This window comes from Staurois parvus, unplaced genomic scaffold (genome assembly GCF_062004578.1).
Source record: "Staurois parvus isolate SC_StPar_1 unplaced genomic scaffold, SC_StPar_1.0 ptg000216l, whole genome shotgun sequence".
In the NCBI taxonomy this organism is placed as follows: Eukaryota; Metazoa; Chordata; class Amphibia; order Anura; family Ranidae; genus Staurois; species Staurois parvus.
Window position 1 is genome coordinate 1,497,955 of NW_028318012.1, and position 27,219 is coordinate 1,525,173.

At 42.7% G+C, this 27,219-nt stretch overlaps 1 protein-coding gene across 6 annotated transcripts in view; it reads right to left on the bottom strand.

Moving 5' to 3' along the window:
• Nucleotides 1–27,219, bottom strand: part of QTMAN (queuosine-tRNA mannosyltransferase) — a 400,061-nt gene that overhangs the window by 302,791 nt on the left and 70,051 nt on the right. For 5 of the 6 annotated variants that reach the window (XM_089679026.1, XM_089679024.1, XM_089679022.1 and 2 more), the window contains exon 4: nt 12,304–12,477. The exons of the other annotated variant lie outside the window; for it this stretch is intronic. In XM_089679026.1, coding sequence (XP_089535152.1) covers nt 12,304–12,477 — 174 coding nt within the window. The remainder of the gene's footprint in view (nt 1–12,303; nt 12,478–27,219) is intronic. 6 annotated transcript variants of the gene reach the window in all.

A 27,219-nucleotide genomic window follows, 5' to 3' on the forward strand; every position in this document is an offset into this window, starting at 1 on the left:
ACCAGTAATGTAAGCCTTCCAAGTTCTGTAATAAATGTTCCTAAAGACTACCTGGCAAGCAACCAACACGATGGGGATGACAGAATCCAATACTCCCCTATGCTTTAGGATATGGGTTTCAATAGCCATGCCGTCAAATTTAGCGACCATAAAGCCAGGCGCAATATAGGACCTTGAGAAAGCAAGTCTGGCCGACACGACAGGGGTCAAAGCCCGTCTACTGCCATCTTTACTATGTCCGCGTACCAGGCCCTACTGGGCCAGGCTGGAGCAATCAATATGACCTGAATAGACTACACCAAAAATCTTGCGTAAGAGTCATGGCAGCAGCTGAATCGGAGAAAAGACATAAATCGGTGAAAACTGGTTCCAAAGAATCACGAAGGCAAAAATCCGACTTTGTTGTTGAATATGGATGCCAATAGATCTACGTCTTGGGAACCCCATTGCTGGCAGATTCTCTTGAAAACCTCAGAATGCAAAGCCCATTTCCCTGGAATCAATTGCTGGCCACCTGCCAATTTTCCAACCCCGGAACAAACACCGCTGATAAACTTGGAACATCTCTGCCCAGGTCAGAATGTAATTCACCTCCTACTGAGTCCCTCGACTCCTGGTACTGCCCTGGTGGTTGATGTATGCCACTGCTGTGACATTGTCAGACTGAATCGGCCTGGATGTCCAATACCTCAGTGTCAGTCTCACTCCCAAAGTTCCAGGACATTGATGGGTAGAACCCTTTCCCGTGGAAGTCACATTCCCTGAACTGTGCCCTCCTCCAGGACAGCCTCCCAACCTGAGAGGCTCGCATTGGTGGTTACAAATTTCCACACCACCGCCTGAAAGGATCTCCCTCTCTCCAAATTGTGAGTCAACAAATACCAATTCAGGCTTCGTAGTACCTCTGGAGACAGAGACATACAGTAATCCAGGGCCAGAACCTTCTTGTTCCAAACAGTCAGAATGTTCCTTTGCAGTGGTCTGGAGTGGAATTGGCCATAGGGAATAGCCTTGAATGAGGACACCATCTTCCCCAGCATCCTCATACAGAGGTGAATTGAAAGATACCTGTTGGCTTTTAAACTGCAAACCTTGTTCCTCCGGGCGCAATGTTTCCCTGGAGGCAGAAATACCTTTGCCTGAACCGTGTCCAGGACCATCCCCAAATACTCCAGGCTCTGTACTGGCTCCAGGACCAACTTCTTGGAGTTGAGCACCCAGCCCAGCTGTTCTGCATCATAAGAACCACATAATTTTTGTGAAAATGCATCAAACAGTAATGCTATGAACTGGAAATGCTGAGCCCTACTGCAAATCGCAGAACTCTTTGGTGAGGAATGAATATTGGAACATGTAGGTAAAAAAAAATATCCTTCCTGTAAAGAGGCCACTACTGACCAAACCGATTTGATACGAAAAGACCGGAAATTTAAAAACTGATTTAGCCCCTTGAGGTTCAAAATGGGCCAATAGCCCCATTTGACTTTGGAACTGTGAACAGGTTTGCATAAAACCCCTGAAACCCTTCTCCGCTGGAACCTCCATGATCACCCCCTGAGGCAATAACAAAGCTCTTCTCTTCTCTGGATTCATCGGTACATTTGATTTTAGAAACCGGGGAGGGGGAAGACTCGAAATTCCAGTCTGTACCCCAGAGAAATCATGGAAATTACTCACTTGCCTTGGATTAGAGCCCTCCAGGCAGCAGTAAAATTCAAAAGCATTCCCCCCACCCAAAAAAGTGGGGGCGTCCCTTCATAAGGAGGTGAACTTTGGATCTGCCGTGGATGACTTTTGAACTCATGGCCTCCTCGGGTTTTGATTCTGAGTTCTAACCCTGCAGGCTTGGACTGCCTGGTAGATGAGAAATACTGAGTGAGCTGTGATTTGTCACAGATTGTCACATGGTACAAGGCTGTTGTGAATAGCCTTGTACCATGTGACCTCTGTGATCATTCACAGATTTCACAAGTAGTAAGCAATGATGTCACAAGTGACATCTTGCTTACTACTTTGCATGTGATCACTGATTGGCCAATCAGTGATCACATGATCGGGATCCTGTCCGACGATCGGTGTTTCACTGTGTCCGGAGGACACAGCGGGAACCGGATCGCAGTGCTGCGCGCTCCCAGGAAGCGCGCACAGCTAGAAATGGCAGGTGCCGTTTATGAACGGCAACCCACCCCTGGAGTGCCACCGTCCTGCCGTTTAAAAACAGCAGGCAGACGGCAAGTGGTTAAAATATTATTCAGGGATGAAACAGCTGCATCCACTACAGGCATATCCCATTTATTAACAAACATCTCTTCCATGGGGTACAAAAAAAAAACCTCTTTGATAGAACAAAAAGAGTGATCCCACTCAACATACATAATTTGCTCCAAAAGAGGATGCACTGGAAAGGCCTGAGTACTCTGTGGAGGCTCCAAAGAGCCCAGAGAAGAATAAGTAACCTCAGAGATTTCTATCTAAGGTTCCTACTAAGGCTGAAGCAAGATCATTCTTGGTTACATATGCCAAGGCAGATGCCCCAGTAGTAGCCACAATGCCAGATAAACGCATTGGATCAGACTTTCCAGTCACTTCTGGCCTCTCAGGAGAGGATATTACAACGGACACTCGGGTAGGTTCCTCAGGACCTGGCGGCGGCACATTAGTGCCCCTTCCTGCTGTGCCTCCCCTCACTCCGCTTTCTGTAAGACATTACTTCAGATAGCATAAAAACCTGTGCACCTCCAATAGTAAACACGAACCACAAGCTACAGCTGTGCAAGTAGTGTGCTGAAGGAAACACTCAATGCAAATTGCTGACCTTATGGGCCACCAAAGGCAGCTCCTGACTGGCCAACGCTTCTTCCCCCTCAAGGGAGTATTCACATGCCCTACTGAATAGCCTGCTCTGTGTTCCAGCCACAGTAATCTACCAGCAGCAGCCCACATGTACCCAGGCCTCCTAGCCAACTTCTGTTTAAGACGGCTAATGCGCATGTGCACACGATCCTCGTGCGCGCGCATTCACCCCGCCGTGCATGCGTCCCACGGCTGATAGCCGGCTGCACTTCCAGGGACCAGAATGCTCCCTCTATTGGCCCCAACAGAAACAACAGCATGTCCCGGACTAAAATCCTGTAAGCACTCCCCCTGGTGGAAACTTTGGCCAAACAAACAATACCTCTCCTTTTCCCTCCAAATTTGAGCTTTGTTTTTTTTATGTTTCATTTTTTTTTTTACAGAGAGAAAAAAAAAAGTGATAGCTTACCAGTCACGCTGCAGGTCCTTGACCTCCGTCCAACGCACCAACGTTCGCCCATCATGGCGGGCATTGTCATACAGACCTTCAAGGACCTGGTCCCCATAATGTGGGGCCACTGCCTCTGACCCATTTAGCATCCCAATTGAAAGTGCCTTGGTCAGATTTAAACTACACAGGGTTCCAGCTATGCAGGGTCAGGCGCCGTAAGGCTGCATTACAGGCAAATCCCTGAGGATTCTTCTCCCTGTCCAGCTTTCTGAATGGATCTGATTAAAGTCCATGATTCTCAAAGGAAACGTATTAGACCTTGCTCCAGGAGCACAAGCAACACTTCCAGGGACCATCCACCTTATAGACACTGGCGAAAAAAACTGAAGTACTTCCTGTGTAGGAACAGTTATATAGGGTAGGACTTCCTCTCTGATTGGTTGGCCAGTGTCCATTCACCTATAGCTGGCATATAACCGCCACATACTCATGAATAGCCTGCTCTGTGCCCCCTGATGTACGGTAAAGAAAAAACCTTTCCTGATGGAAACATGGAGGCTGCTACTGCTGCCTTTTTATTTTACAAATGCTTGTTTCCAGGCAGGTACTAACCCAGAACAGGGAGTTACCTAAAAAAAAATTTCTTTAGTTGCAAGTCTGTTCTAAGTCAGTTCCTCCCAAGTTCTCCTGCTATGTATTTCCCTCATCTCCATCTCCCATGCTTGCCTTCAGGATTTCCCCAGAGCCTCTCCTATGTTCTGGAACTCCCAACCCCAATTTGTCCAACTATTTCTCACTCTCTTTGCCTTTGGGTGATCCCTGAAAACTCTTCTCTTCAGGGAAAGACTATCCTGCTTTGACCTGAAAACGGAGCTTCCATTTCCTTCATGACCTCATCCCTAAAAGTTATTTTCTTTTAAATAATTTTCCCTCCTTTTAGATTGTAAGCTCCCAAGAGCAGGGCCTACCTAATCGTCTTGTACTGGACTGGACTGTAACTGCATTGACTACCTTTATTTTGTAAAGCACAGCAAAAACTGTAGGCATCATATAAATACCATATACAGTCAGGTCCATAAATATTGGGACATTAACACAATTCTAACATTTTTGGCTCTATACACCACCACAATGGATTTTAAATGAAACAAGATGTGCTTTAACTGCAGACTGTCAGCTTTAATTTGAGGGTATTTGCATCCAAATCAGGTGAACGGTGTAGGAATTACAGCAGTTTGCATATGTGCCTCCCACTTGTTAAGGGACCAAAAGTAAAGGGACAATTGGCTTCTCAGCTGTTCCATGGCCAGGTGTGTGTTATTCCCTCATTATCCCAATTACAATGAGCAGATAAAAGGTCCAGAGTTCATTTCAAGTGTGCTATTTGCATGTGGAATCTGTTGCTGTCAACTCTCAAGATGAGATCCAAAGAGCTGTCACTATCAGTGAAGCAAGCCATCATTAGGCTGAATATAACAAAACAAACCCATCAGAGAGATAGCAAAAACATTAGGTGTGGCAAAAACAACTGTTTGGAATATTCTTAAAAAGAAGGAATGCACCGGTGAGCTCAGCAACACCAAAAGACCCAGAAGACCACGGAAAACAACTGTGGTGGATGACCAAAGAATTATTTCCCTGGTGAAGAAAACACCCTTCACAACAGTTGGCCATATCAAGAACACTCTCCAGGAGGTAGGTGTGTCAAAGTCCACAATCAGGAGAAGACTTCACCAGAGTGAATACAGAGGGTTCACCACAAGATGTAAACCATTGGTGAGCCTCAAAAACAGGAAGGCCAGATTAGAGTTTGCCAAACGACATCTAAAAAAGCCTTCACAGTTCTGGAACAACATCCTTTGGACAGATGAGACCAAGATCAACTTGTACCAGAGTGATGGGAAGAGAAGAGTATGGAGAAGGAAAGGAACTGCTCCTGATCCTAAGCATACCACCTCATCAGTGAAGCATGGTGGTGGTAGTGTCATGGCGTGGGCATGTATGGCTGCCAATGGAACTGGTTCTCTTGTATTTATTGATGATGTGACTGCTGACAAAAGCCGCAGGATGAATTCTGAAGTGTTTCGGGCAATATTATCTGCTCATATTCAGCCAAATGCTTCAGAACTCATTGGACGCCACTTCACAGTGCAGATGGACAATGACCCAAAGCATACTGCAAAAGCAACCAAAGAGTTTTTTAAGGGAAAGAAGTGGAATGTTATGCAATGGCCAAGTCAATCACCTGACCTGAATCCGATTGAGCATTCATTTCACTTGCTGAAGACAAAACTGAAGGGAAAATGCCCCAAGAACAAGCAGGAACTGAAGACAGTTGCAGTAGAGGCCTGGCAAAGCATCACCAAAGATGAAACCCAGCGTCTGGTGATGTCTATGCATTTCAGACTTCAGGCTGTAATTGATTGCAAAGGATTTGCAAACAAGTATTAAAAAGTGAAAGTTTGATTTATGATTATTATTCTGTCCCATTACTTTTGGTCCCATAACAAGTGAGAGGCACATATGCAAACTGTTGTAATTCCTACACCGTTCACCTGATTTGGATGTAAATACCCTCAAATTAAAGCTGACAGTCTGCAGTTAAAGCACATCTTGTTCGTTTCATTTAAAATCCATTGTGGTAGTGTATAGAGCCAAAAATGTTAGAATTGTGTCGATGTCCCAATATTTATGGACCTGACTGTAATAGTAATAATTAATTGGACATCCATAACAGACAAGCATCCTGTATTTTTAGAAGGAGGATAGCATTGGGACCATTTCCTGATCTTTCACTGGCGGTATGTTTGTTTGAGGTCTGCAACTCATAAAGCAATACAGTCTGATAAGAATGATGGCTCCATTGCAAACCTTGAAAGTTCTCACAATCTCAGCTGAATAGAAGAATGAATCAATCTGAACACTGGAGTATAGGTCTACCTTACCTCCTCAAGTCCTGATAGATGATACAAATGATTGCAGCACTTGAAAATATGCAGACAAGCTTAGCGGACTGAAACCTTGTACCATAGTATAAGGGGAAATCTATCTGAACCCAAAAATAAAAAAGTAATGTGGTTTACCAGTTCATTGATGATGTGGCTGCATTTACTTTTCATTTATTTTCAACTGGAAATCCTGCAAATAACAGATTTATTGTCTCTGGTTAGCTATGTTCACTTACTCCATTGTATCTATAAAGGAAGCCAAGGTTTTCACACTAGGCTGTGCTCCTGATTTGTACTACAAAACACATCTTCCTCCTTTCATCATTATATTACAATCAAGGAGGGCAATTTGTAGTTCACAGCACATACTGTAGCTGGGAAGGAAGGTAACATTGTGTGAATTCAGCTGAATTCACAGGAACTGACAAGGACTCTGTATTTCTGGCATGATCAGCAAGTGTTTTCTGTAGAACAAAAAGTGCTGCACTAATCCTATGTATAACAAGAAAATAATAAATAATATTAGTTCACACAAAAACAAAACAAAAGAATAAAAGTTCCCTCTTAGATTGTAAGCTCCAAGGAGCAGGGCCCTCCTAACCCTCTTGTATTGAACTGTACTGCTGCTGTATTGTCTCCCATTATATATTGTAAAGCACTGAGCAAACTGTTGGCGCTATATAAATCTTGTATTATAATAATAATAAAAGTGAAAAACTTGAAAGCGAGAAAAAGGTGTGTCAACAAATATGTGATCTTAGATCCAAAAAATATATATAACAGGACTCCTAGGTGGGATGAAAAAAAGGGGAGAACACCCAACTAAGCAATAGTGAAAAATTGAATAAGTAGGGGTGCTGCACTACTGATATTCATATGGTAAAAACAAAGTGTGAAATAAACACAGGTGAACGAATAAATATAAAATTAGAACCATAGAACCATAAATGTGAAAACGTAACAGCAAAAACGTGATCAAAAATGCATTCAGAAACATAGGACAAAAATTGAAATGTGATGAGCAATAAAGTGGGTAAATTACGACAAATGGGAAGAGTGAAAAAAATGACATATAACCAACGTATTAAAAAGTGACAAAAAATGCCACAACAATGAAAAAAAACATAAAAGTGTAGAGTCCAAAATAACTCCATGAAAGATCCAATGATTTGATTCCGTGTACAACTTGATGGGTGACAGATACAGTGATCAACTTAGATATCCTTTAGGTCCAAGAAGTACATGGCATTCCAAACATTTAAGCTGGCTATAAATGGTTTGAATGTCAGCCGATTCTGCACTAGCTGAAATTCAAACCACCTATGGGCAGGCTGACTGTACCCAATTCAACTGTTGTACGACTTGGGTAGAGCCAGCATGTCAGCTTTTTTCATGCCATTATTGTCAGCGGCTATAGCCACTAGTAGTAATCATTGTGTTCTCCTGGCGGAGAGCCATCCTGAACACAATAGCTCCACAGGTGGGATTCCCCCATCAACACTGACTGTGCTGATAGGGGAATCAAGCGACTTTCTTTCCTGCAATCACAGGTTGCAGGAAAGAAAATTGCATCATTGATGGCCAGCTTTAGAGTTGAATGGAGCTTCAAATAAATAACAGCGTTTAACAAAGAGCTAGGAAATAAAATTACCACTTGTGCCAAGTTGTATAGTGGGCCTTGACCGTTGCCTATATCAGCAGACCCTCTCCTTTCCCATCTAAACACCATTCCACTATTCATTATTCCACTGCCAGAACCTGCATGGCCAGAGGCTTTAGCATTAGATTATTAAAGAAATAATATGTTGGCTTCTTGCATCTCTCAGAAACTCTCGTGGAGAAATATTGCCTTCAGAATTTTCAGCTCTGCCCTACTGATATAAAGCAAAAAGGATGGATTCACACTCCCCTCAAATGTATTACCTCACTGCAAGCTTCTGGAGGGGACACTAAATAATTCTGTCCACTGGAATCATCATTAGTTTTGGAAACAGCTGACTTTTGCTGGCTCTTGGCTTGAATTACTTGGTTTAAATTCTTTGGTAATATCTCCATTCACTGGTCTAAGACATGTTTGGCAACACCGGTTGTATGCGTTATAACATACATGGAAACTATGAAAATATGTCAACCTGTAAAGCACCAACAGCGGTGAGATAATAAACAGAGCTAATATGGTTGATGTGCCATCAATTCCTTTATTCAGCAGCAACGAACCTTTGCCATACAGGCAATGAAAATACTAGACACAGTTCTACAGTTGCCAAAAACAGAAATACCTTGAAGAACTTGAGAGGCAGGATAGCATTTTCAAACACAAAAAAGGGTTAAGGAGAAAAGAGAAATAAAATTAGAGGTCAGACATAGCACAAAATAAATCACCTAACTTCTTTTAGCCTTGAGAATTTTTTTTTCTATTTTATTTTGCATCTCTGCAAAATTATGCATTTTAAAAAGACTGCAGGCAGGGAAATGATTGTCAGTCATGCAAATAATCACTTACTTACACTATATGCGTTTGGTTTGGATAAAGCAAATTACCATTTGAAAATAACTCAAAAACACTCAGGGCTAAGAGCTGGCTTTATAAATCTCTGTTTGGCCACAGCAATCCCTTAACCTTTCTCGTCTCAATTTCCACTCAGCTAGTTACAGAGGCGCGGTGCAATCCGTTAACTAAATGAACTCAGGGGCTATTCACATAGTGCAGAGAATCATTAGGCAAGGTCATTAGAAGTTTTTTATGTGTACACTTACCTTTTATTTTTTTCATGTGTGCTCTCTGTGGCAAATCTACAAGTTTATTTATTTTAATGATATTTAATGACTGATCTCCATCATTCATGATTTATCACCTTGCTTTGTTGTTCTTGCTCTATTAAAATTTTCAGATTTACTGGTAATATATGCACAGCAAATACAAATGGATGCTCTGATCAACATAACAAAAATGAAGAGAAAGTGGGTTTCAAAAAACAAAAACTACATACATACATACATACATACTTGCCTAGGTGGATGCAGCACTGGTCTGATACTACATCTGTCCCCCACCGCATATAAAGCCAAGAATTGAGCGGTCAAACACCACTGATCTCTCAGATCTCAGTCTTCAGTCTGCAGAGCACTGGTGACTGTCAGTGACCAGCTCTGTGCTATACCACCCCAGCACTCACCAGAGCGCCGGGCTGTGGGGGGGAACTTGGCGACTGGCCCAGGCTCTCAGAAGCTCGCTGAGAGGCTGAGCCAGATGCTGGTTAGGAATCTGGGTGGATCCTGACATTAGAGTTGGGATCTTTCCAGAGTCTGGACCAACTAAGTGACATCAAAACGGGCCTCAGGAGTGCAGAACTAAGTGCACTCCTGTGATCCGGGCAGCACAGTGGTTAAATGGTTAGCACTTCTGCCTGGCAGTACTAGGGGTCGTTGGTTCAAATCCCAGCCACGGCACCACCTGCCTGGAGTTTGCATGTTCTCCCTGTGCCTGCGTGGGTACTCCGGTTTCCTCCCACACTCCAAAGACATGCTGGTAGGTTAATTGGATCCTGTCTAAATTGGCCCTAGTATGTATGAATGTAAGTTAGGGACCTTGGATTGTACACCCCTTGAGGGTTATTATTATTATTATACAGGACTTATATAGCGCCAACAGTTTGCACAGCGCTTTAAATTATGGAAGGAGGCAGTACAGTAACAATACAGTTCAATACAAGAGGGATTAAAGGGCCCTGCTCCTTGGAGCTTACAATCTAGGGTTAGGGACTGATGTGACTGTATAATATATATATATATCTAAAGCGCTGTGTAAATTGACAGTGCTATAAAAGTACCTGAAATAAATAAAATAACTACAGTCAAAATAGCTTTGGCCATTCTTCTCCTTCAATAAAGCTAGCACACATAAATAGTGTTTAAAAATCTAAAGTGGTATGAAAACCTTGAATACAAGTGACCACACAAGCCATCTCAGTAACAAGGATACCACTATATATAATGTAATTGCAATATGCTATATATTCAGTCTACAGTACCTGGAGGTGGGGATGAATTGGACGAAGGGGTTATACCATGAAAGGTTATCCCCCACCTCCAGCTACACCGGATGTCCATGTTTTATACCTGCAGTTTGCATTCTGCATGCACGATTATGGGGAAGACTAATGCAGGCCATAGATGGGGAGAAAACCGGACGATTTTTCTTTAAAAAAACAAAAAATTGGTCATTCAAGCAGCCGACGTTACCAGGAACGATAAAAAAAAAAATCGGCCGATTTTCATCCCATCTACAGCCGGCAAAAAGTGTCCCTGCAGAGAGCTCTGCTATTTCTTTGACAGTTCTTTGACATTTATAGCGGTTGCAACAATGTATCTATTTGTATCCATTTAGGATACAGATGTTTTTATTCGGAAACAAATAGATACATTGTTACAACCGCTATAAATGTCAAAGAAATAGCGGAGCTCTCTGCAGGGACTTTTTGCCGGACTGGAATTCCTCTTCTTCATCCTCTTCTTCTTCTTCATCCTCTTCTTCATCATCCTCTTCTTCTTCTTCTTCATCCTCTTCTTCATCTTCTTCATCCTCTTCTTCAGCTTCTTCATCCTCCTCTTCTTCTTCTTCTCCATCCTCTTCTTCTTCTTCTCCATCCTCCTCTTCTTCTTCCTCTTCTTCTTCATCCTCTTCTTCATCCTCTTCTTCTCCATCCTCTTCTTCTTCTTCTCCATCCTCTTCTTCCTCTTCTTCTTCATCCTCTTCTTCATCCTCTTCTTCATTCTCTTCTTCTTCTGCTTCCTCTTCTTCTTCCTCTTCTTCATCCTCCTCTTCTTCTTCTTCCTCTTCTTCATCCTCTTCTTCTTCTTCTTCCTCTTCTTCATCCTCTTCTTCATCCTCTTCTTTTTGTCTTCCTCTTGCAGGTCACTGCTCATGCGCAGATTTTTTTATCGGTAAAAAGATCGGCAGATTTGCCCATAACTGCCGCAAAAATCGGCCGATTTTTTTCCAACTTTACCGATAAAAAAAATCTGCCAAAATACCGAAAAATGGCCGAACAATTAGCCCACTAACGAACAGAACATCGGCCGATTTTCGACCCATCTATGGCCTGCATAAAACAGGAGCACTCAGAATCTGGTGCAGCTGTGCATGGTAGACAATCAGCTTCTAATTTTAGTTTGTTCAATCAAGCTTTGGCAATAAAGCCTGGTCTGTATGCAGAGTTGCACCTGATTTTGCACTCTCCAGTTTTAATAAATAACCCCCTATGTCTCTTATTTGAACATCTTGCACCTACCTTGTGAGATGAATGCATGGCATATTGCATTTGCCTTATATATAGTGGTATTCATTTATTTTTGTTTCATAGGGATGGATTTACTAATGGCAAATAGACCATACACTGCAAGTACAGTTACACTCGTTTTATATGATGAGTAAATGTGGTAAAGCTCTGCTGATTTCCATCATTCATTCTTGAGCAAGCAAAAATGCTGTTGTATTTATTTTCCTTGCACCTGATTGGGTATTCCTTACAAAGTAAAGCTTTACCACATTTACTAAGCTCTTGGGAAAATGACTGCAACTGCACTTAGAATGTGCAGTCTATTTGTCCTTAGTAAATCTACCCCACGCTGTCCTAAAAGATTGTTGTGGGAGTCACTGTACTCCTTTTTATCACCCACACTCTGTATACTATAAAGTGAGAACGCAGTGCAAATGCAAGGCGCCAGGGGCCCATCCCCTGAGGGGACGTCATCATGGTGCCCTGCAAACAGTACAGACAGATGGTCATATGACTGGCCAGAAGACTTTGGAAACAGTTGTAAAAATAATATTAAAAAAGATGTGGAGAAGGGGGGAGGGGGTTGGGTATTAGGGTTGGGAGGGGAACTGAGGCCAGGTTTAGATCTATAGTTACAGACAGTGCAGATCAGAGGAGCAGTGGTGCATGCCTCTCTTTGTACACTTTTATTTTGTCTTGCCTTGCCCTTAAATCCCATCGTATACTATACAATTATTCAAGTGTAACGGGTATTTACCTAGCAGGAGAAGAAAATAAATGGATAAAGTCTTGATGCAACAACAGCAAAAAATTGAGCATGAAAGTACCTTACCGGCTGACATCAGGAAACCAGATTGGAAAGTAAATGACGTGACATTTGGGCCTAATAATACGTTCCAGATCTCGTGGTCGATGGTCTGGTATCATCTTCAGGAAAGTACCGATAGAGGTCAGGAAAGACTCCATGTTGAAAGCAGAGTTAAATACCACAGTGTCAGCAACTAGACTGCAAATAAATATTCGGCATTAGGGAGTACAAGCAAACATTTCCTATTTTAACTAAAAGAGAAACCTTCCTCCTTATCTATCCCAAAATTACAGAATTTAAAGTGTTACTAAACCCAGGACCCTGCATTTTCTCTGTCTGGTCTCCCACAGTACACATTACATGGTAGTGCAATTATTTTAGTAAATATAAACTGCTAAATACCTTTTCTCATCAGCAGTTAGAGCAGTCGTGTGACTTCTATCAGTGTTCAGCAGAGCACTGGTTAAAGCTTGTAGGAGGAGTTTTCTTTTTGTTCTAGGAGGATGTAGAACCCCTAACCTCTGTCTGGACAGTGCTGATTGGCCTTGTGCTGATCACAAGCACCCTCCCAAGAAAATAAAAAACCTCTCTAGCAATACACACCAAACTGAGTGTCTCCACACGATATGTCTTATCAGGAGATAAGAGGGGGACACTGGAAGAAGGTGAGGATCAGAGAAGTCAGGATCAAACAGCAATTTTACCAAATGCAGAGGATTAACCCCTTAGGTTCCACAGTGAGTATCAAGCATGCTGTACTGCATATACAGACTGATTTTACTGTTGTGGGTTTAGTAACACTTTAACTACTTGCCAACCGCAGATAGCCAAATGATGGCTACACTGCGGCCGGCTAGTTCTGGGAGGGTGTCATATGACGTCCTCCCAGAACGCACTCTCCTGCACTCCCCCGGCGATCTGCGTGATCGCTGTGTCCTATGGACACAGCTGATCACGTGATGTGGTAAAAGGCCAATCACAGCGGCCTTTTACCACGTGATCAGCCATGTCCAACGACACGCTGATCACCGGAAAATGCAATTGCCGGTTCTCGGCTGCACTTTCCTCACGCTGTCAGAGTGCAAGGAAAGTACAGCCGAGAACCGGCAGTTGTCAGAGCAGGGATCGGCTCCGATCATCAGGGCCCTGATGATCGGTGCCCAGCAGTGCCACCCACCAGTTATGCCCACCTGTGCCCAGCAGTGCGCCCACCTGTGCCTAGCAGTGCACCCACCTGTGCCCAGCAGTGCACCCTCCTGTGCCCAGCAGTGCACCCACCTGTGCCACCCAGCAGTGCCACACACCTGTGCCCAGAAGTGCCACATACCTGTGCCCAGCAGTGTAACCCACCTGTGGCCACCCACCTGTGCCCACCAGTGCCACCCACCTGTGCCCACCAGTCCCACCCACCAGTGCCCAGCAGTTGCGCCAGTCAGTGCCCAGCAGTGATGCCAGTCAGTGCCACCTATCAGTGCTGTCTATCATTGCCACCTATCAGTGCTGCCTATCCGTGCCACCTCATTAGTGCTGCCTATCAGTGCCGCCTATCAGTGCCCATCAGTGCTGCCTATTAGTGCCCATCAGTGCTGCCTCATCAACGCACACCAATGAAGGAGAAAAATTACCTGTTTGAAAAATTTTATAATAGACAAAGAAACTTTTTTTTTTTTCAAATTTATTGCACATTTTTTTGTTTATAGCGCAAAAAGTAAAGTGTCCGGCAGCGATTAAATACCAACAAAAGAAAGCTCTATTTGTGAGAAAAAAAAGATAAAAATTTCATATGGGTACAATCTTGCATGACCGCGCAATTGTCAATCAAAGTGCGACAGCGATGAAAGCTGAAAATTGGCCTGGTAAAGAAGGGGGTATAAGTGCCCGGTAGGCAAGGGGTTAAAGGAGGCATCTACTTTAACCAACGTTTAGGGCCCTGGTGCCCAACCTGAAGCCCTTTAGTATATGATGTGTGGCCTTCGGACCTCAGCAGTCTGTAGTGGGAACGTTTATTAGTGTAATAGCATTGATCTCTACTAGCATCATGTATCATGTTCCCAGTTTCACATTGTCTTCTGCAGTCATCCCCAGCCAAAAATGTACCATGTGCACACTCTCGGACCCTCATTTCCTCTATTAGGTCTGGAGTTTTAGACAGTCCTCTCAAGCATAAGTCCTCATGCACACGGGACATGTTTACAGCGGCTGTTTTTGGCTTTTAGCATTTTTTTCTACAGCTAGTACACCCCCAGCATGTTATCCTATGTGTCCATGCGCACGTAGACTGTAATCAACATTGTCTGGGATGTTTTTTGGCTGGAAAAAAAACCCAGGACTAGTGGATTTTTAGAGGAGGTTTTCTCACTGTAAAAACACTCTAACACTGAAAAACACTGCAAAACGCGGTAAAACACGGCAAACCGGCATTTTTGGACTTTTTTTAACCAAAAACATTTTTAAAAAAAGCTAAAAACCGCAAACGCGGAAAAATGCCGCTAAACACAGCAAAACGCTAATGCAAAAACTGTAAAGAAATAAAAAGGTGAAAAACTTATTTTAACGGGACTTTACACAGCTAACATTACCATTACATTATCAAAACATCCCATGTGCATGAGGACTCACATACTCACTGGCCACTTTATTAGTACACCTTGCTAGTGCCAAGAAAATCTCCCCCACACCATTACACCACCACCAGCCTGAACCGTTGATACAAGGTAGGATGGATCCATGCTTTCTTGTTGTTTATGCCAAAATCTGATCCTATTCTAAATGTCGCAGCAACCAGTCTGCCCATTCTCCTCTGACATCAACAAGGCATTTTCATCCACACAACTGCCACTCACTGGATATTTTCTCTTTTTTGGACCATTCTCTGTAAACCCTAGAGATGGTTGTGCGTGAAAATCCCAGTAGATCAGCAGTTTTTTAAATACTCAGACCAGCCCGTCTGGCACCAACAACCATGCCACATTCAAAGTCACTTAAATCCCCTTTCTTCCCTATTCTGATGCTCAGTTTGAACTTCGGCAAGTCATTTCACCAAGTGTAGATACCTAAATGCATTGAGTTGCTGTCAGGTGATTGGATGATTAGCAATTTGTGTTACCAAGCAATTGTGTACCTAATAAAGTGGCCGGTGATTGTATAATGGACATTATGAGCAGCCTTTTGGTGATGTCAAGGACTGTTTTTGAGGCCTCCTTTAGCTCCCAAGTTGACATCCACTTGTTTAGAGAGTTCATTGGTAAGATTTCAGGGCAGTAGTCTCTATCTCTGCTTCTCCCACAAGGCCGAAATGAAGGCATCACTCTCTTGTAGTTGGACTCCCAAACTTGTTATTCAACATCAAGAAGTATACATTGAGAGAGAGTCACACTACGATGTATCTTCCTAATGGCTACTGCAGTCCTTGTCTAGTAGTAGTAGGAATTTCATAGGCAAATTTGCAGGTAAAATTTAATGTCAGAAATATACACTACAGCAAAAGAATGCAGAGGCCATCTCTGGGCAAACATTTTATTTCAGGTACGCATATGTACACAGCACTTTTACATATATATTATACATTCACATCAGTCCCTAACCCTCAAGGGGTGTACAATCTAAGGTCCCTAACTTACATTCATCCATACATACACATACTAGGGGCAATTTAGACAGGATCCAATTAACCTACCAGCATGTCTTTGGAGTGTAGGAGGAAACTGGAGTACCCGGAGGAAACCCACGCAGGCACAGGGAGAACATGCAAACTCCAGGCAGGTGGTGCCGTGGCTGGGATTTGAACCAACGACCCTAGTACTGCCAGGCGAAAGTGCTAACCATTTAGCCACTGTGCTGCACATTAACCCCCATCCTCCTTCCCATTCAGCTCCCACACTATTCCTACCCATTCTCAAATGTATTTTTGTAACCCCTTTATCACTCGCCTGAAACTGCAGCCATGTGTCCCTCTCTGATGCCTCTTTCCCCTAGTGAAGCCCATTGATGCAGTGCAGGAGACTATGTCTGCTGCCAACCATGTCAACATCATCACAATCAGGGGCGGACTGACCATTTGGAAACTCGGGCACTGCCTGAGGGCCCAGGGTCAGTAGGGGGTCCCATGAGATGACCTTGGTACCTTTTTCATAGGCTTTTTTGAGTTTGGGCAAGGACACAGGGGCCCCATGATCCCCTATTGCCCGGGGGCCCCATGAGTTGTCAGTCCGCCCCTGATCACAATGCTACAGTCTCCTGGAGCCAAAGAAGATCCTGCCACTGAACAACTAACAGGAAGTTTCCACGTCACCCAGGCAGCAACACAGGCACCAAAAGAAGGACTCTCCCCCTCTGGAGCATCACATGAATACAGATTTAGGTATTTGCATAACTTCCACAACTAAATAAAAAAAAAAATCTGGTTGTAGCTTTTCTTTAACTACAGGGAGGGGAATTTATCTAAACTGGAGCAGCCAGAATCTGGAGCAGATATGCATGCACCAATCAGCTTCTAACTTTCATTTTCAAAGCTGAAAGTGTTAATAAACACACAAGCCAAATGAAGTGACTATCCGCAGGTGATACACAGAGTTGAAGCAAATCTTTCTACGTAAACTGTACCTGTTTATGTGCAGCCCTGTCTCTTCCAAAGTCTTTCAAAGTACAAATTTAGAATTTCTTAGCTTCCAGGAGAGAGGGGGTAGAGATGGGACTTTACACACTGCACAGCACACAGCTCACTGTAATCTGAGACCTGAGTGGAAATAATGGACATGCTCTTCCTACACAGTCTCATAGGGAAACATGCACATCTGAGGCTGTCAATAACCTGCTGCGTGCTGTTGGAAAAGGCAGCCTGTCACTATGTATTGCCTGGTGTCAGAGTGACTCATGCAGATAGCAGAAGAAGGAAAGAGCAGACAGGATCCCCACTAGGTGCTATGCACTGAGGCGAGTACACTCTAAAGAAGGTTGTGCTTTATTCGTTTTTCATTTCAGGGAAAGCTAAAGACAGAAGCTGATTGGTTGCCTTGCACAGCTGCTCCATATTCTGTCTACCCGAATACACCAACCAAGGCAACATAATGCTTGAAAACTCATCAGTTTTAAAGCTAGTCCTATCAAAAGGGCAAATGATTTGCCTAAGTAGCTAAAATGGAACTAAACAGGTTAAACTTACCTTTTCAATGGTCCCCCACCAGCGCAGACATCCTCTTCTGTGTGCCGGTTTTTGGGCATTTTCATTAGCCAGCAAAGGATGATGTCACTCCTACGTATGTGCAGGAGATAGTAATCGCAGTACTCAAAGACTGGCCCTGCACTGTAAGCTAAGCTGCGCATGCGCAGCTCCCTTTACAGTGCTCGAAAAGACAGGCAGGTCATTGCATATCTCTTGTGCAATAAAAAACAGTCTGCTTGCTGTTTGTTACAGCAGAGCTTTGCTTCCACTTTACATTAAACATGGTCTAGAATCCAGAGAAGTAGTCTTTGTCTCTGCCCCGTCCACAAGACCAGAATGAAGGCATCATTCTCTTGCAGTTGGAATTCCCAACTTTTTTTCAACATTATGAAAAATACATTGAGGGATAGTTAAGCTGATCATACACAGATCAAATACTGGCACATTCCTGCTAACTCAGAAAAAATCTGAGCCCTTGGTGATCCTGTAGGCACCACCCAGCTCCACAAAAGTCGAATGAGAAATTGAAAAGAGCTGGGTGGAAAGTTGGAAACAGTGACAGCATTCTACCAGATGCAATTACTGTAAAAGTGTTCAAGCAGATCTGGATGCCGCGGCTGCTTGAATACGAACACCAGCAGAGGAGATTCCTCCATCCACACTCTTTAGAGTATATGGAGGAATCAAGTTTTTTCTTCTCCCATGGGTTAATAAGAGAAGACTTAAGCCAGCCATAGATGGACTGAATCTCAGTCGGTTCAGCAGGGACATGCCAAGATTTGATCCATCTTTGGGTAAGCTGGTTGTACTAAAGTCAATCCATCAATCAACATCAGTACAGGCAGTCTGTCAGATTTTTTGTATGGAATTACTACAAGTGGCTATAGCCGCTAGCAGTAATCATTGTGTTCTGCCAGCAGGGAGGGTTCCCTGCCGGCAGAACACAATCACTCTGCAGGAGGCATTCCCCCATCAACACTGACTGTGATAATGGAGAAACCAAGAGATTTTCTTTCGTTCCACCCAATGGCCTGCTTAAGCATGTATAGATAGGTTTAACTTTAAATCTTTCTAATGGCTGCTGCATTTGGAAAGAACTGAGAGCGGTGATAGAGAAATGAAATCCCAAGAGTTATAAAGAGCCAGTATGCGACTTAACCTCCCTGGCGATATTCCCGAGTGTAGCTCGGGGTAAAGTTTCAGTACCACAAGCGGTAACCCCGAGCTACACTCAGGAATACCATGCGGCGTTGCTCAGGGATTCCCTGCAGCGCTTACCTTGTCCTTCGCTCCCGCAATGTGTCCCTGCAGCATCCCCGGCTATCTCCTCCGGCCGATGCCGGCATCCGGCTTCCGTGTTCCGGTCCCTGTGACGTCGGGACGTACGGGGCTGGAACCGGCGGCAAATTTGAAAGTTTTAAAAAATGGCATTTTTTTGTAAACGATTATTACATAGTAAAACATTGCTGTTTCAAACCATTTCACATACATTTTGTCCCTACTGCTTTGTCCTGTGCCCTGCCTGCATTTTGACTGTTCTTTCTGCCTGGAAACTGAGAAACGTCCATGGCGTCCAAAAAGTGTCCCTTTAGGTCAAAATCGGTTTTAGACCAGCTAGAGAACAGCGATAGTAAATCAGAACCACTTGTAGAATTGAGTGATAATGATTCGTGGGGAAATTCGTCATCAGACACTGAAAACTATTTTGCGATTTTGCGACTTTGCTCAGCAATGTGTGAACTTGGCGCTATATTTCAAATTTCAGTGTTTTTGGTTTGATTATATTATTGAATTAAATTTATTATTATTATATTATTATTTTTTATGATTATTTATTAAATTATAATTTATGATTTTGTGTTTCAAGTTTTATCATATCCGGAATGTTTACTAGACTCTTGTTCGGACAGATTTCAGTGAGTTATTCCTAAAAATGACAGGCCTACAATAAAAAAAACTATGCAAAATAACGGAACCGCTTTCAGCACCAAAAATCTGAAATAATCATACCGCCTGGGAGGTTAACTTCCTAGAAAACACACAGAATATATTTCTTTTGCATGGAGTTGAGTTTTAAGAGATCGGTGTTCTATATACATCCATTGACAGGTCATGAGCTGTTATTGGCGCTGTTTAATAATATTCATATTTGAGCTTTTTTAATTCAGAGAGCTCTCCTTAGTCTGTCTACACAGCATATCCATTTTATTTACCATAAAGCATAACAATATAAGCCATAAGACACACGTATGGAGATGATTACATCAAAGACTAAACTTCCTCTCAGCTCCCATACTGTCATGTGCTTGTTATACTAAATAATACAAGATGGCAGTAATGAAGAATTTATCATGGAATATGTAGTAACCGGCAAGGACCACTCAGACCCTCTCCTGGGAAGAGCGTGAAACACAATAAAAATCACCTAAGCACAGCTGAAAACGACCAGCAAAAGAACAACTCCAGCCTCCTCTTAGTTAAAAAGCTAATGACACAGTGTATAAATATAGATGGAGAAATTAATTTATTGATATTTGGCATTTTATCGCGTTGAATACTAACATAAAAAGTTTAATACGAGTGGGGAGAAATTATTCTAAAGTGTACTAAACCCTAACAATAAACAACACTTATTTGCTCAATTTATACCAAATTTATCTAACACTTGTTATATGTTAAAGTGACTGTAAAGGCATTTTTTTTAAATAACAAACACTGTATACTTACCTGCTTTGTGCAGTGGTCCTGATCCTCCTCTTCTTGGGCCCCCTGCCGCCGCTCCTGGCTCTTCCCCCCTGCTGAGTACCCCCATAGCAAGTGGTTTGCTATACGTGTGCATGCTCGAGTCCATAGGACGCACAGAGCATGGCTCAGACCTGCCCCCTGCTCCCTCCTCACTGCCTGTGATTGACAGCGACGGGAGTCAATGGCAGTGTCTAAGCTAATGAGAAGGGAGAGAGCTGGGAGAGCCTCTGCTCTCTGGCACGATTGGGCTCAACTGAGTATTAGGGGGGTTGCTTACTGTAACTTCATGCATAAAACGTATGAAATTAAAAAACCTTCTGCCTTTACAACCACTTTAAATAAATGCAAAATAAATACCTGTTGATCCTGTCAAAAATGAATTTGGCATGAATTAAGAAAGAGGTTCTGTGGACAGGTGTCTTTTATACACATAATGAGTTGTCGTTAGGAGCACCTTCCTATATTGACAGGACTAATCTGTGTACCACATGAGCACATAGCCAGTCTGTGGGGGCCAGAATTATTGTTGGTTGGTAGAAGATCAAATACTTATTTTACTGACTGAACTGCAACTCCATTTATAACATTTGTGTCATGTGTTTTTCTGGATTTTTGGTTGATATTCTGTTTCTATCAATTAAAATACAGCTATGATAAAAAAATATAGACCCTTCATTTCTTTGTAAGTGGGAAAACTTACAAAATGTGCAGGGGATCAAATAATTATTTTCCCCGCTGTAACTATTTCTGCACTAACAGGTGTGCTGTATTATCTGTATGTAACCTCAGCTCCGTACAGTATACAGCGCTGTGCTCCAGCAGGACGGGGACTTCCCATCCTGCTCCTAGAACAAAATAGAGTCAGGGTAAGCAGAGGTGTACTTATGGGGGAGCAGCCTGCAATGGGTACCACTATTCCCAGGGTACCATAACCCAGCTGATAATGTAATCTCCATGTCAGTTTCAGTTTCATTCCTGTGTGTAGTGTGCTATCGCAGTTACAGCAGCTAGTCCAGCACTATCCAGGACAGCGGATTGCTAATCAGTTATTGTAGCACACTGACGTACAAAGCCGTCCATCATACTGCCCCTAACTACATCACCGACCTAATATCCAAATACCACCCAACGCGCACTCTCCGCTCCTCACAAAACCTCCTTCTCTCTAGTTCCCTGGTCTCCTCCTCCCATGCCCGCCTCCAGGACTTCTCCAGGGCGTCACCCATCCTCTGGAACTCCCTGCCCCAATCCATCAGATTATCACCTACTCTCCTCTCCTTTAGGCGCACCCTGAAAACCCACCACCCACCTACCCCACCCCCTGCTAATTGCCAACCTCCTCCACTCTTCCTACCACTCCATCCCCCACAGCCATTTCCTCCTGTACCACTATCCCCTCCCTCCTAGATTGTAAGCTCGAAAGAGCAGGGCCCTCGAACCCCTCGTGTATCACATTGTATTGTTTTGTACTGTCGCATGTACTGTCTCCCATTGTAATGTTCAGCGCTGAGCGAACTGTTGGCGCTTTATAACTACTGTATAATAATAATAATAGATAACCAACAGGAGTAAATAGTTTTTAAAGTGTAACAAAACCCTTCTATCATTTTCAGCCAAAGAAGCTGCCATCTTTGCCTCTGTTTGATCTTCAACTGCCATGATGCTACACATGTGATCAGTTATGACACCAGCCATTTGATGGTTTGACAATTTGGTTGAAAGCGCAAGAAAATGTGACTGCAAGTACCAGGAATGTAACTGTTTTTTTTAATCAGTTAAATCGATATTTACTTTTGCTTTAAAGGGGAATTAAACCATCTTATCCCTTCCAGCCAAGGAAGATGCCATCTTAGCCTTTAATCTGAACCTGCAATAGTGGTGCACACGTGATCGATTATAACACCAAACATTTGATGGTTTGACAGTTTTGTCGAGAAGATAAAAGGATCTCCGCTACTCCAGACCAGCCCAGGCGAATAAATGATAAAGAGTGGCCTCGGCCTACATGTCTCGACCATAGGAGTAGCAGCGACTCTTTCCCCTTTACATTTACTATCCTCCTGGACTGGTATTAAGACAAGCCTGCACCCCATGTTCTGGGACACAGAGATATGCTTTCACCTTTACTTTGAGCAGTGCCAAAATCAATCTAAGGCTCCATGTACACGGGACATTTGGAAAACTCTTCTGAACGATGGAAACTGACTGCTGGAAAACGTAGGTTAATAAACGTCTGTTTAGCCGTGTTTATGCGCGTTTATCAATGCTTGCGTTTAGAAGCAATTTTTAAATATAACCTCAGGAGACCCTCCCAAATGCCCAGAATGCACTGAAAAACAGTAAAAAATTAACTATTTCAGACATTTTGAGAGAAATAGAGAGAGCAGAAGCAGAGAGAGCAGTATATGTTGAGATGACCTGTCTTTTCTGGTTGTATTCACTATGGATCCCATCATGAGCCTAATGTGGCACATTCTACAATTATTTCCTTCACGCAAACCTGGAACTGACTGCACTGATGTACTAGGTCCATTTGAATACATGGAAAACACTTTGTATGCATTTCTGATGATGAAAAAAGGCTCTAGACAGCATCTGGATATGGAGCAGTTAAAAAATGCTTCTAAAAGCAAACGCTTATAAACGCGGCTAGCTGCGTTTATGCGCATTTAGAAGCATTTACAAGCATTTGGTTTTTGAAACGCTGATAAAATCTACTCCTGGACGCAAGTTTGGTGCGTTCAAAAAAACGACTGTAAACTCAATTGCCTGTAAACGACGATGTGTACATGGACACATAGGAAAACATTAGGGAGAGTTCAGGGGCTGCTGAAACAAATGCAGAAAAGCTCCTGAATGTGAGTTTATCAGCTGCAGTGTACGTGAACCCTAACAGGTCGCAGTTTGGTTGAGAGCACAAGCCAATGCAACAGCATTCCCAGCATGCCAGGAATGTAACTGTTTTTTAAAACCATTAAATTGATATGTTTAGTGCTTTAAGTGGGCGGTGGGGTGGGCAGGAGGAGCGAAGCGATTCAGCGCTAGTGTGCAGCGATGTCAGCTTCCTGCCCAAATCCCACCCACACAGCTGTACATCGCTGCTCTCTGCAGTGACACAAGAGGGGACCCCTCAAAGACTCCACACCACATTTCCTGAGGTCCTGCACATGTTTCCAAGATTGTCCCTCCACAGGAACAACTGAACATATTTTCTGGAGCTAGGAGGTACTCTGGCACGGTATTACATCTCTGGTTGTACACCTATCAGGACAACTTTTATTACTTCTCACGTGCCTGTTGTTCGCCCCATCTGCTCAGTACCCTACCATTGCGAAAAATGGCAACAAACTTTATCAAGTACAATGGATCATAGATTTAAATTGGCACTACCAGTTGTCCCCATTGAACCATGCTTGATCCTCATAACAAGCTATGCTATGAGGTTAGCACTTTATCATTCCAATTTCCCTTTTATCTATTTAAGATATTTTTGTACAATAATTGACTACCTAAACGCCCTTCTGATTTTGTTTTACCCATATTGACAACTATATTGTAACTATTGCATTTCGCCTGTACCATCTATGCATGAGATGCACAAAAACGTTTAGATGTTCTCTTGCGTTAATATGCTGTTTTTTTATATTGTAAAATATTTTAAAAACAAAAAAAATTATAAAAATTTAATTTAAACAAAAAAAAAGTATCTACATATAATGAATTATCCAGTAGACATCCCCAAACATTTCCCTAATCTGACATACATGCACAGTCAGATCACTGTGTATATGTCAGTGAAGGTCTTCTGTAATAGACAAGATCACCGCCACTGCATGTAACAGTAGTTTGCGACATGTTCAAATCATCATATTTTAGCTCAAACACAGCTTATATAAAGCAAGCCGTGTGAGTGATGGCCTAGTCGATCATGAAAATGGCGAGCCTTTCTTGTTAAAGGTCTACAACATTACTTAACACAGCGTGAAGCGATCACCGTTAAAGTGATGCTGATTTGCTTCATCGGGCATAATGGAGCAAAAGAGACGTTGTATGTTGCGGAATTCATCAAACTGCTTGCTCACACTCCATTATGCAAGACAAAGCAAGCTGACCTCTAATTTTCCCTATTCCAGGGAGTGAAGTCATTGCTATAAGTCCACTGATCCACACAACACAAGAGCAGTAACAAGAAAAAAAGTAATGATACATTTTGAAACATGAGTAAAATTGACAAATACAGACACTGGTAAGCCAAAGGGTCAACTTTAGTCAAAACTTTCTTAGTTCCCTAATATTTTGCTGCAGAACAACAGATTCCATCAAATGTAGCCTTTAATTTTAGCTTATATAATAGCTTTAAGGCCCCATGCACATTGGACTGGGGGGTACACTGGTGGGTGCATTGAGTGGTACTTACATTAACGGCATTATACAACTATGGACAAATACCCAGAGCACAGACTGCTTACATTGCGGGCATTCATCCCTGGGCAGCACATACTGCCCTAAACATACAGTGTCTTGAAAAAGTATTCATACCCCTTGAAATTTCCCACATTTTGTCATGTTACAACCAAAAACATAAATGTATTTTATTGGGATTTTATGTGATAGACCAACACAAAGTGGCACATAATTGTGAAGTGGAAGGAAAAGGATAAATGGTTTTCAAAATGTTTTACAAATAAATATCTGAAAAGTGTGGCGTGCATTTGTATTCAGCCCCCTTTACTATGATACCCCTAACTAAAATCAAGTGGAACCAATTGCCTTCAGAAGTTACCTAATTAGTAAATAGAGTCCACTCGTGTGTAATTTAATCTCAGTATAAATACAGCTGTTCTGTGAAGCCATCAGAGGTTTGTTAGAAAACATTAGCGAACAAACAGCATCATGAAGGCCAACGAACACATCTGACTGGTCAGGGATAAAGTTGTGGAGATATTTAGACCAAGGTTAGGTTATACAAAATATCCCAAGCTTTGAACATTTCACGGAGCACTGTTCAATCCATCATTCGAAAATGGAAAGAGTATGGCACAACTGCAAACCTACAAAGACATGGCCATCCACCTAAACTGACAGGCTGGGCAAGGAGAGCAGTATTCAGAGAAGCAGACAAGAGGCCCATGGTAACTCTGGAGGAGCTGAGGAGATCCATAGCTCAGGAGGGAGAATCTGTCCACAGGACAACTATTAGTCATGCACTCCACAAATCTGGCCTTTATGGAAGAGTGGCAAACAGAAAGCCATAAGAGGTCCCGTTTGCAGTTTACAAGAAGCCATGTGGGGGACACAGCAAACACATGAAAGAAGGTGCTCTGGTCAGATGAAACCAAAATTTAACTTTTTGGCCTAAAAGCAAAACACTATGTGTGGTGAAAAACTAACACTGCACATCAACCTGAACACACCATCCCCACCATGAAACATGGTGGTGGCAGCATCATGTTGTGGGGATGCTCTTCTTCAACAGAGACAGGAAAGCTGGTCAGAGTTGATGGGAAGATGGATGGAGCCAAATACAGGGCAATCTTAGAAAAAAAAAACCGTTAGTCTGCAAAAGTCTGCAAAAGACTTGAGACTGGGGCAGAAGTTTATCTTCCAGCAGGACAACGACCCGAAACATACAGCCAGAGCTACAATAGAATGGTTTAGATCAAAGCATATTCATGTGTTAGAATGGCCAAGTCCAGACCTAAATCCAATTGAGAATCTGTGGCAAGACTTGAAAATTGCTGTTCACAGACACTCTCCATCCAATCTGACAGCTTGAGCTATTTTGCAAAGAAGAATGGGCAGAAATGTCTTTCTCTAGATGTGCAAAGTTGGTAGAGACATCCCCAAAAAGACTTGCTTCAGATATTTATTTGTAAATAATTTTGAAAACCATTTATCATTTTCCTTCCACTTCACAATTATGTGCCACTTTGTGTTGGTCTATCACATAAAATCTCAATAAAATACATTTATATTTTTGGTTGCAACAGAAAACGTGGAAAATTTCAAGATATATGAATACTTTTCAAGGCACTGGAAGTACTGCTTAGTGCAACTTCCAGCCTCAGCAGCTACCAGTCTCTCAGAGTTTTACATGCTGCCAGTAGCAGGGCTGGACAGTGCTACTGTACCTTCCACCATCACAAACAAAGTCTCATGCACCAGGGCTAAATGTCCAGTGTGAATGAGGCATACAGCAAGCCAGAGATGATGTGACTTTCTTTCCTACAACCATGGGTTACAGGAAAGAAAATTACTTGATTCCCCCATCACCACAGTCCGTGTGATAGGGGAATGCATTCCACGGAGCTATTGTGTTCAGCCAACAGGGAAGCCTTCCCTGTTGGCAGAACACAATGATTACTGCTAGCGGCTATAACCACCGGCAGTAATTGCATGTAAAAAATCTGACAGGCTAATGTACTGGATCAACTTCATTACAACCAGCCTGCCAATAGATGGATCGAATCTCGGCCAGTTCAGAAGGGACCGGCTGAGATTCGATCCATCTATGGCCAGCTTTAGAAAATTATCCCATGCTACTTATCTAGAAAACTCTGTGATTTCACCCTCCCCCTGTGCCACTCCTAGCAATCCCAGTGAATATCCAATCCCCTCCTTTCATCTTCCCAAGCTACTGCATCATTGATTTCTAGCAGTCTCATGTTACATATCCTCTATCTCCTACGGTGTGTTTTGAAGTTATAAGCAAAAAGTTGAAGTAATAAAGCCCTTTTCACACGGGCGTTCCGAATGTCCATTTTGCATGTCCGTTTACGGATGAAAAACTGACCCCTATGTATTTCTATGGACTTGCGGATATAAACAGATGAACATTTTTTTACATCCGTTAACATCCATTTTTTTTTTTTTAACGGAAGAAAACCCTATTTTTTTTCCGCAAAAAAACCTGGAACACACGAAAAACGGATGTCAACAGATGTAAATGGATCAAAAACAGATGTAAATGGATGAAAATGGGCATTCCGATTTTTTTCTTCAGTTCAGTTTTCTTTTTTTCAAAGAAAAAATGG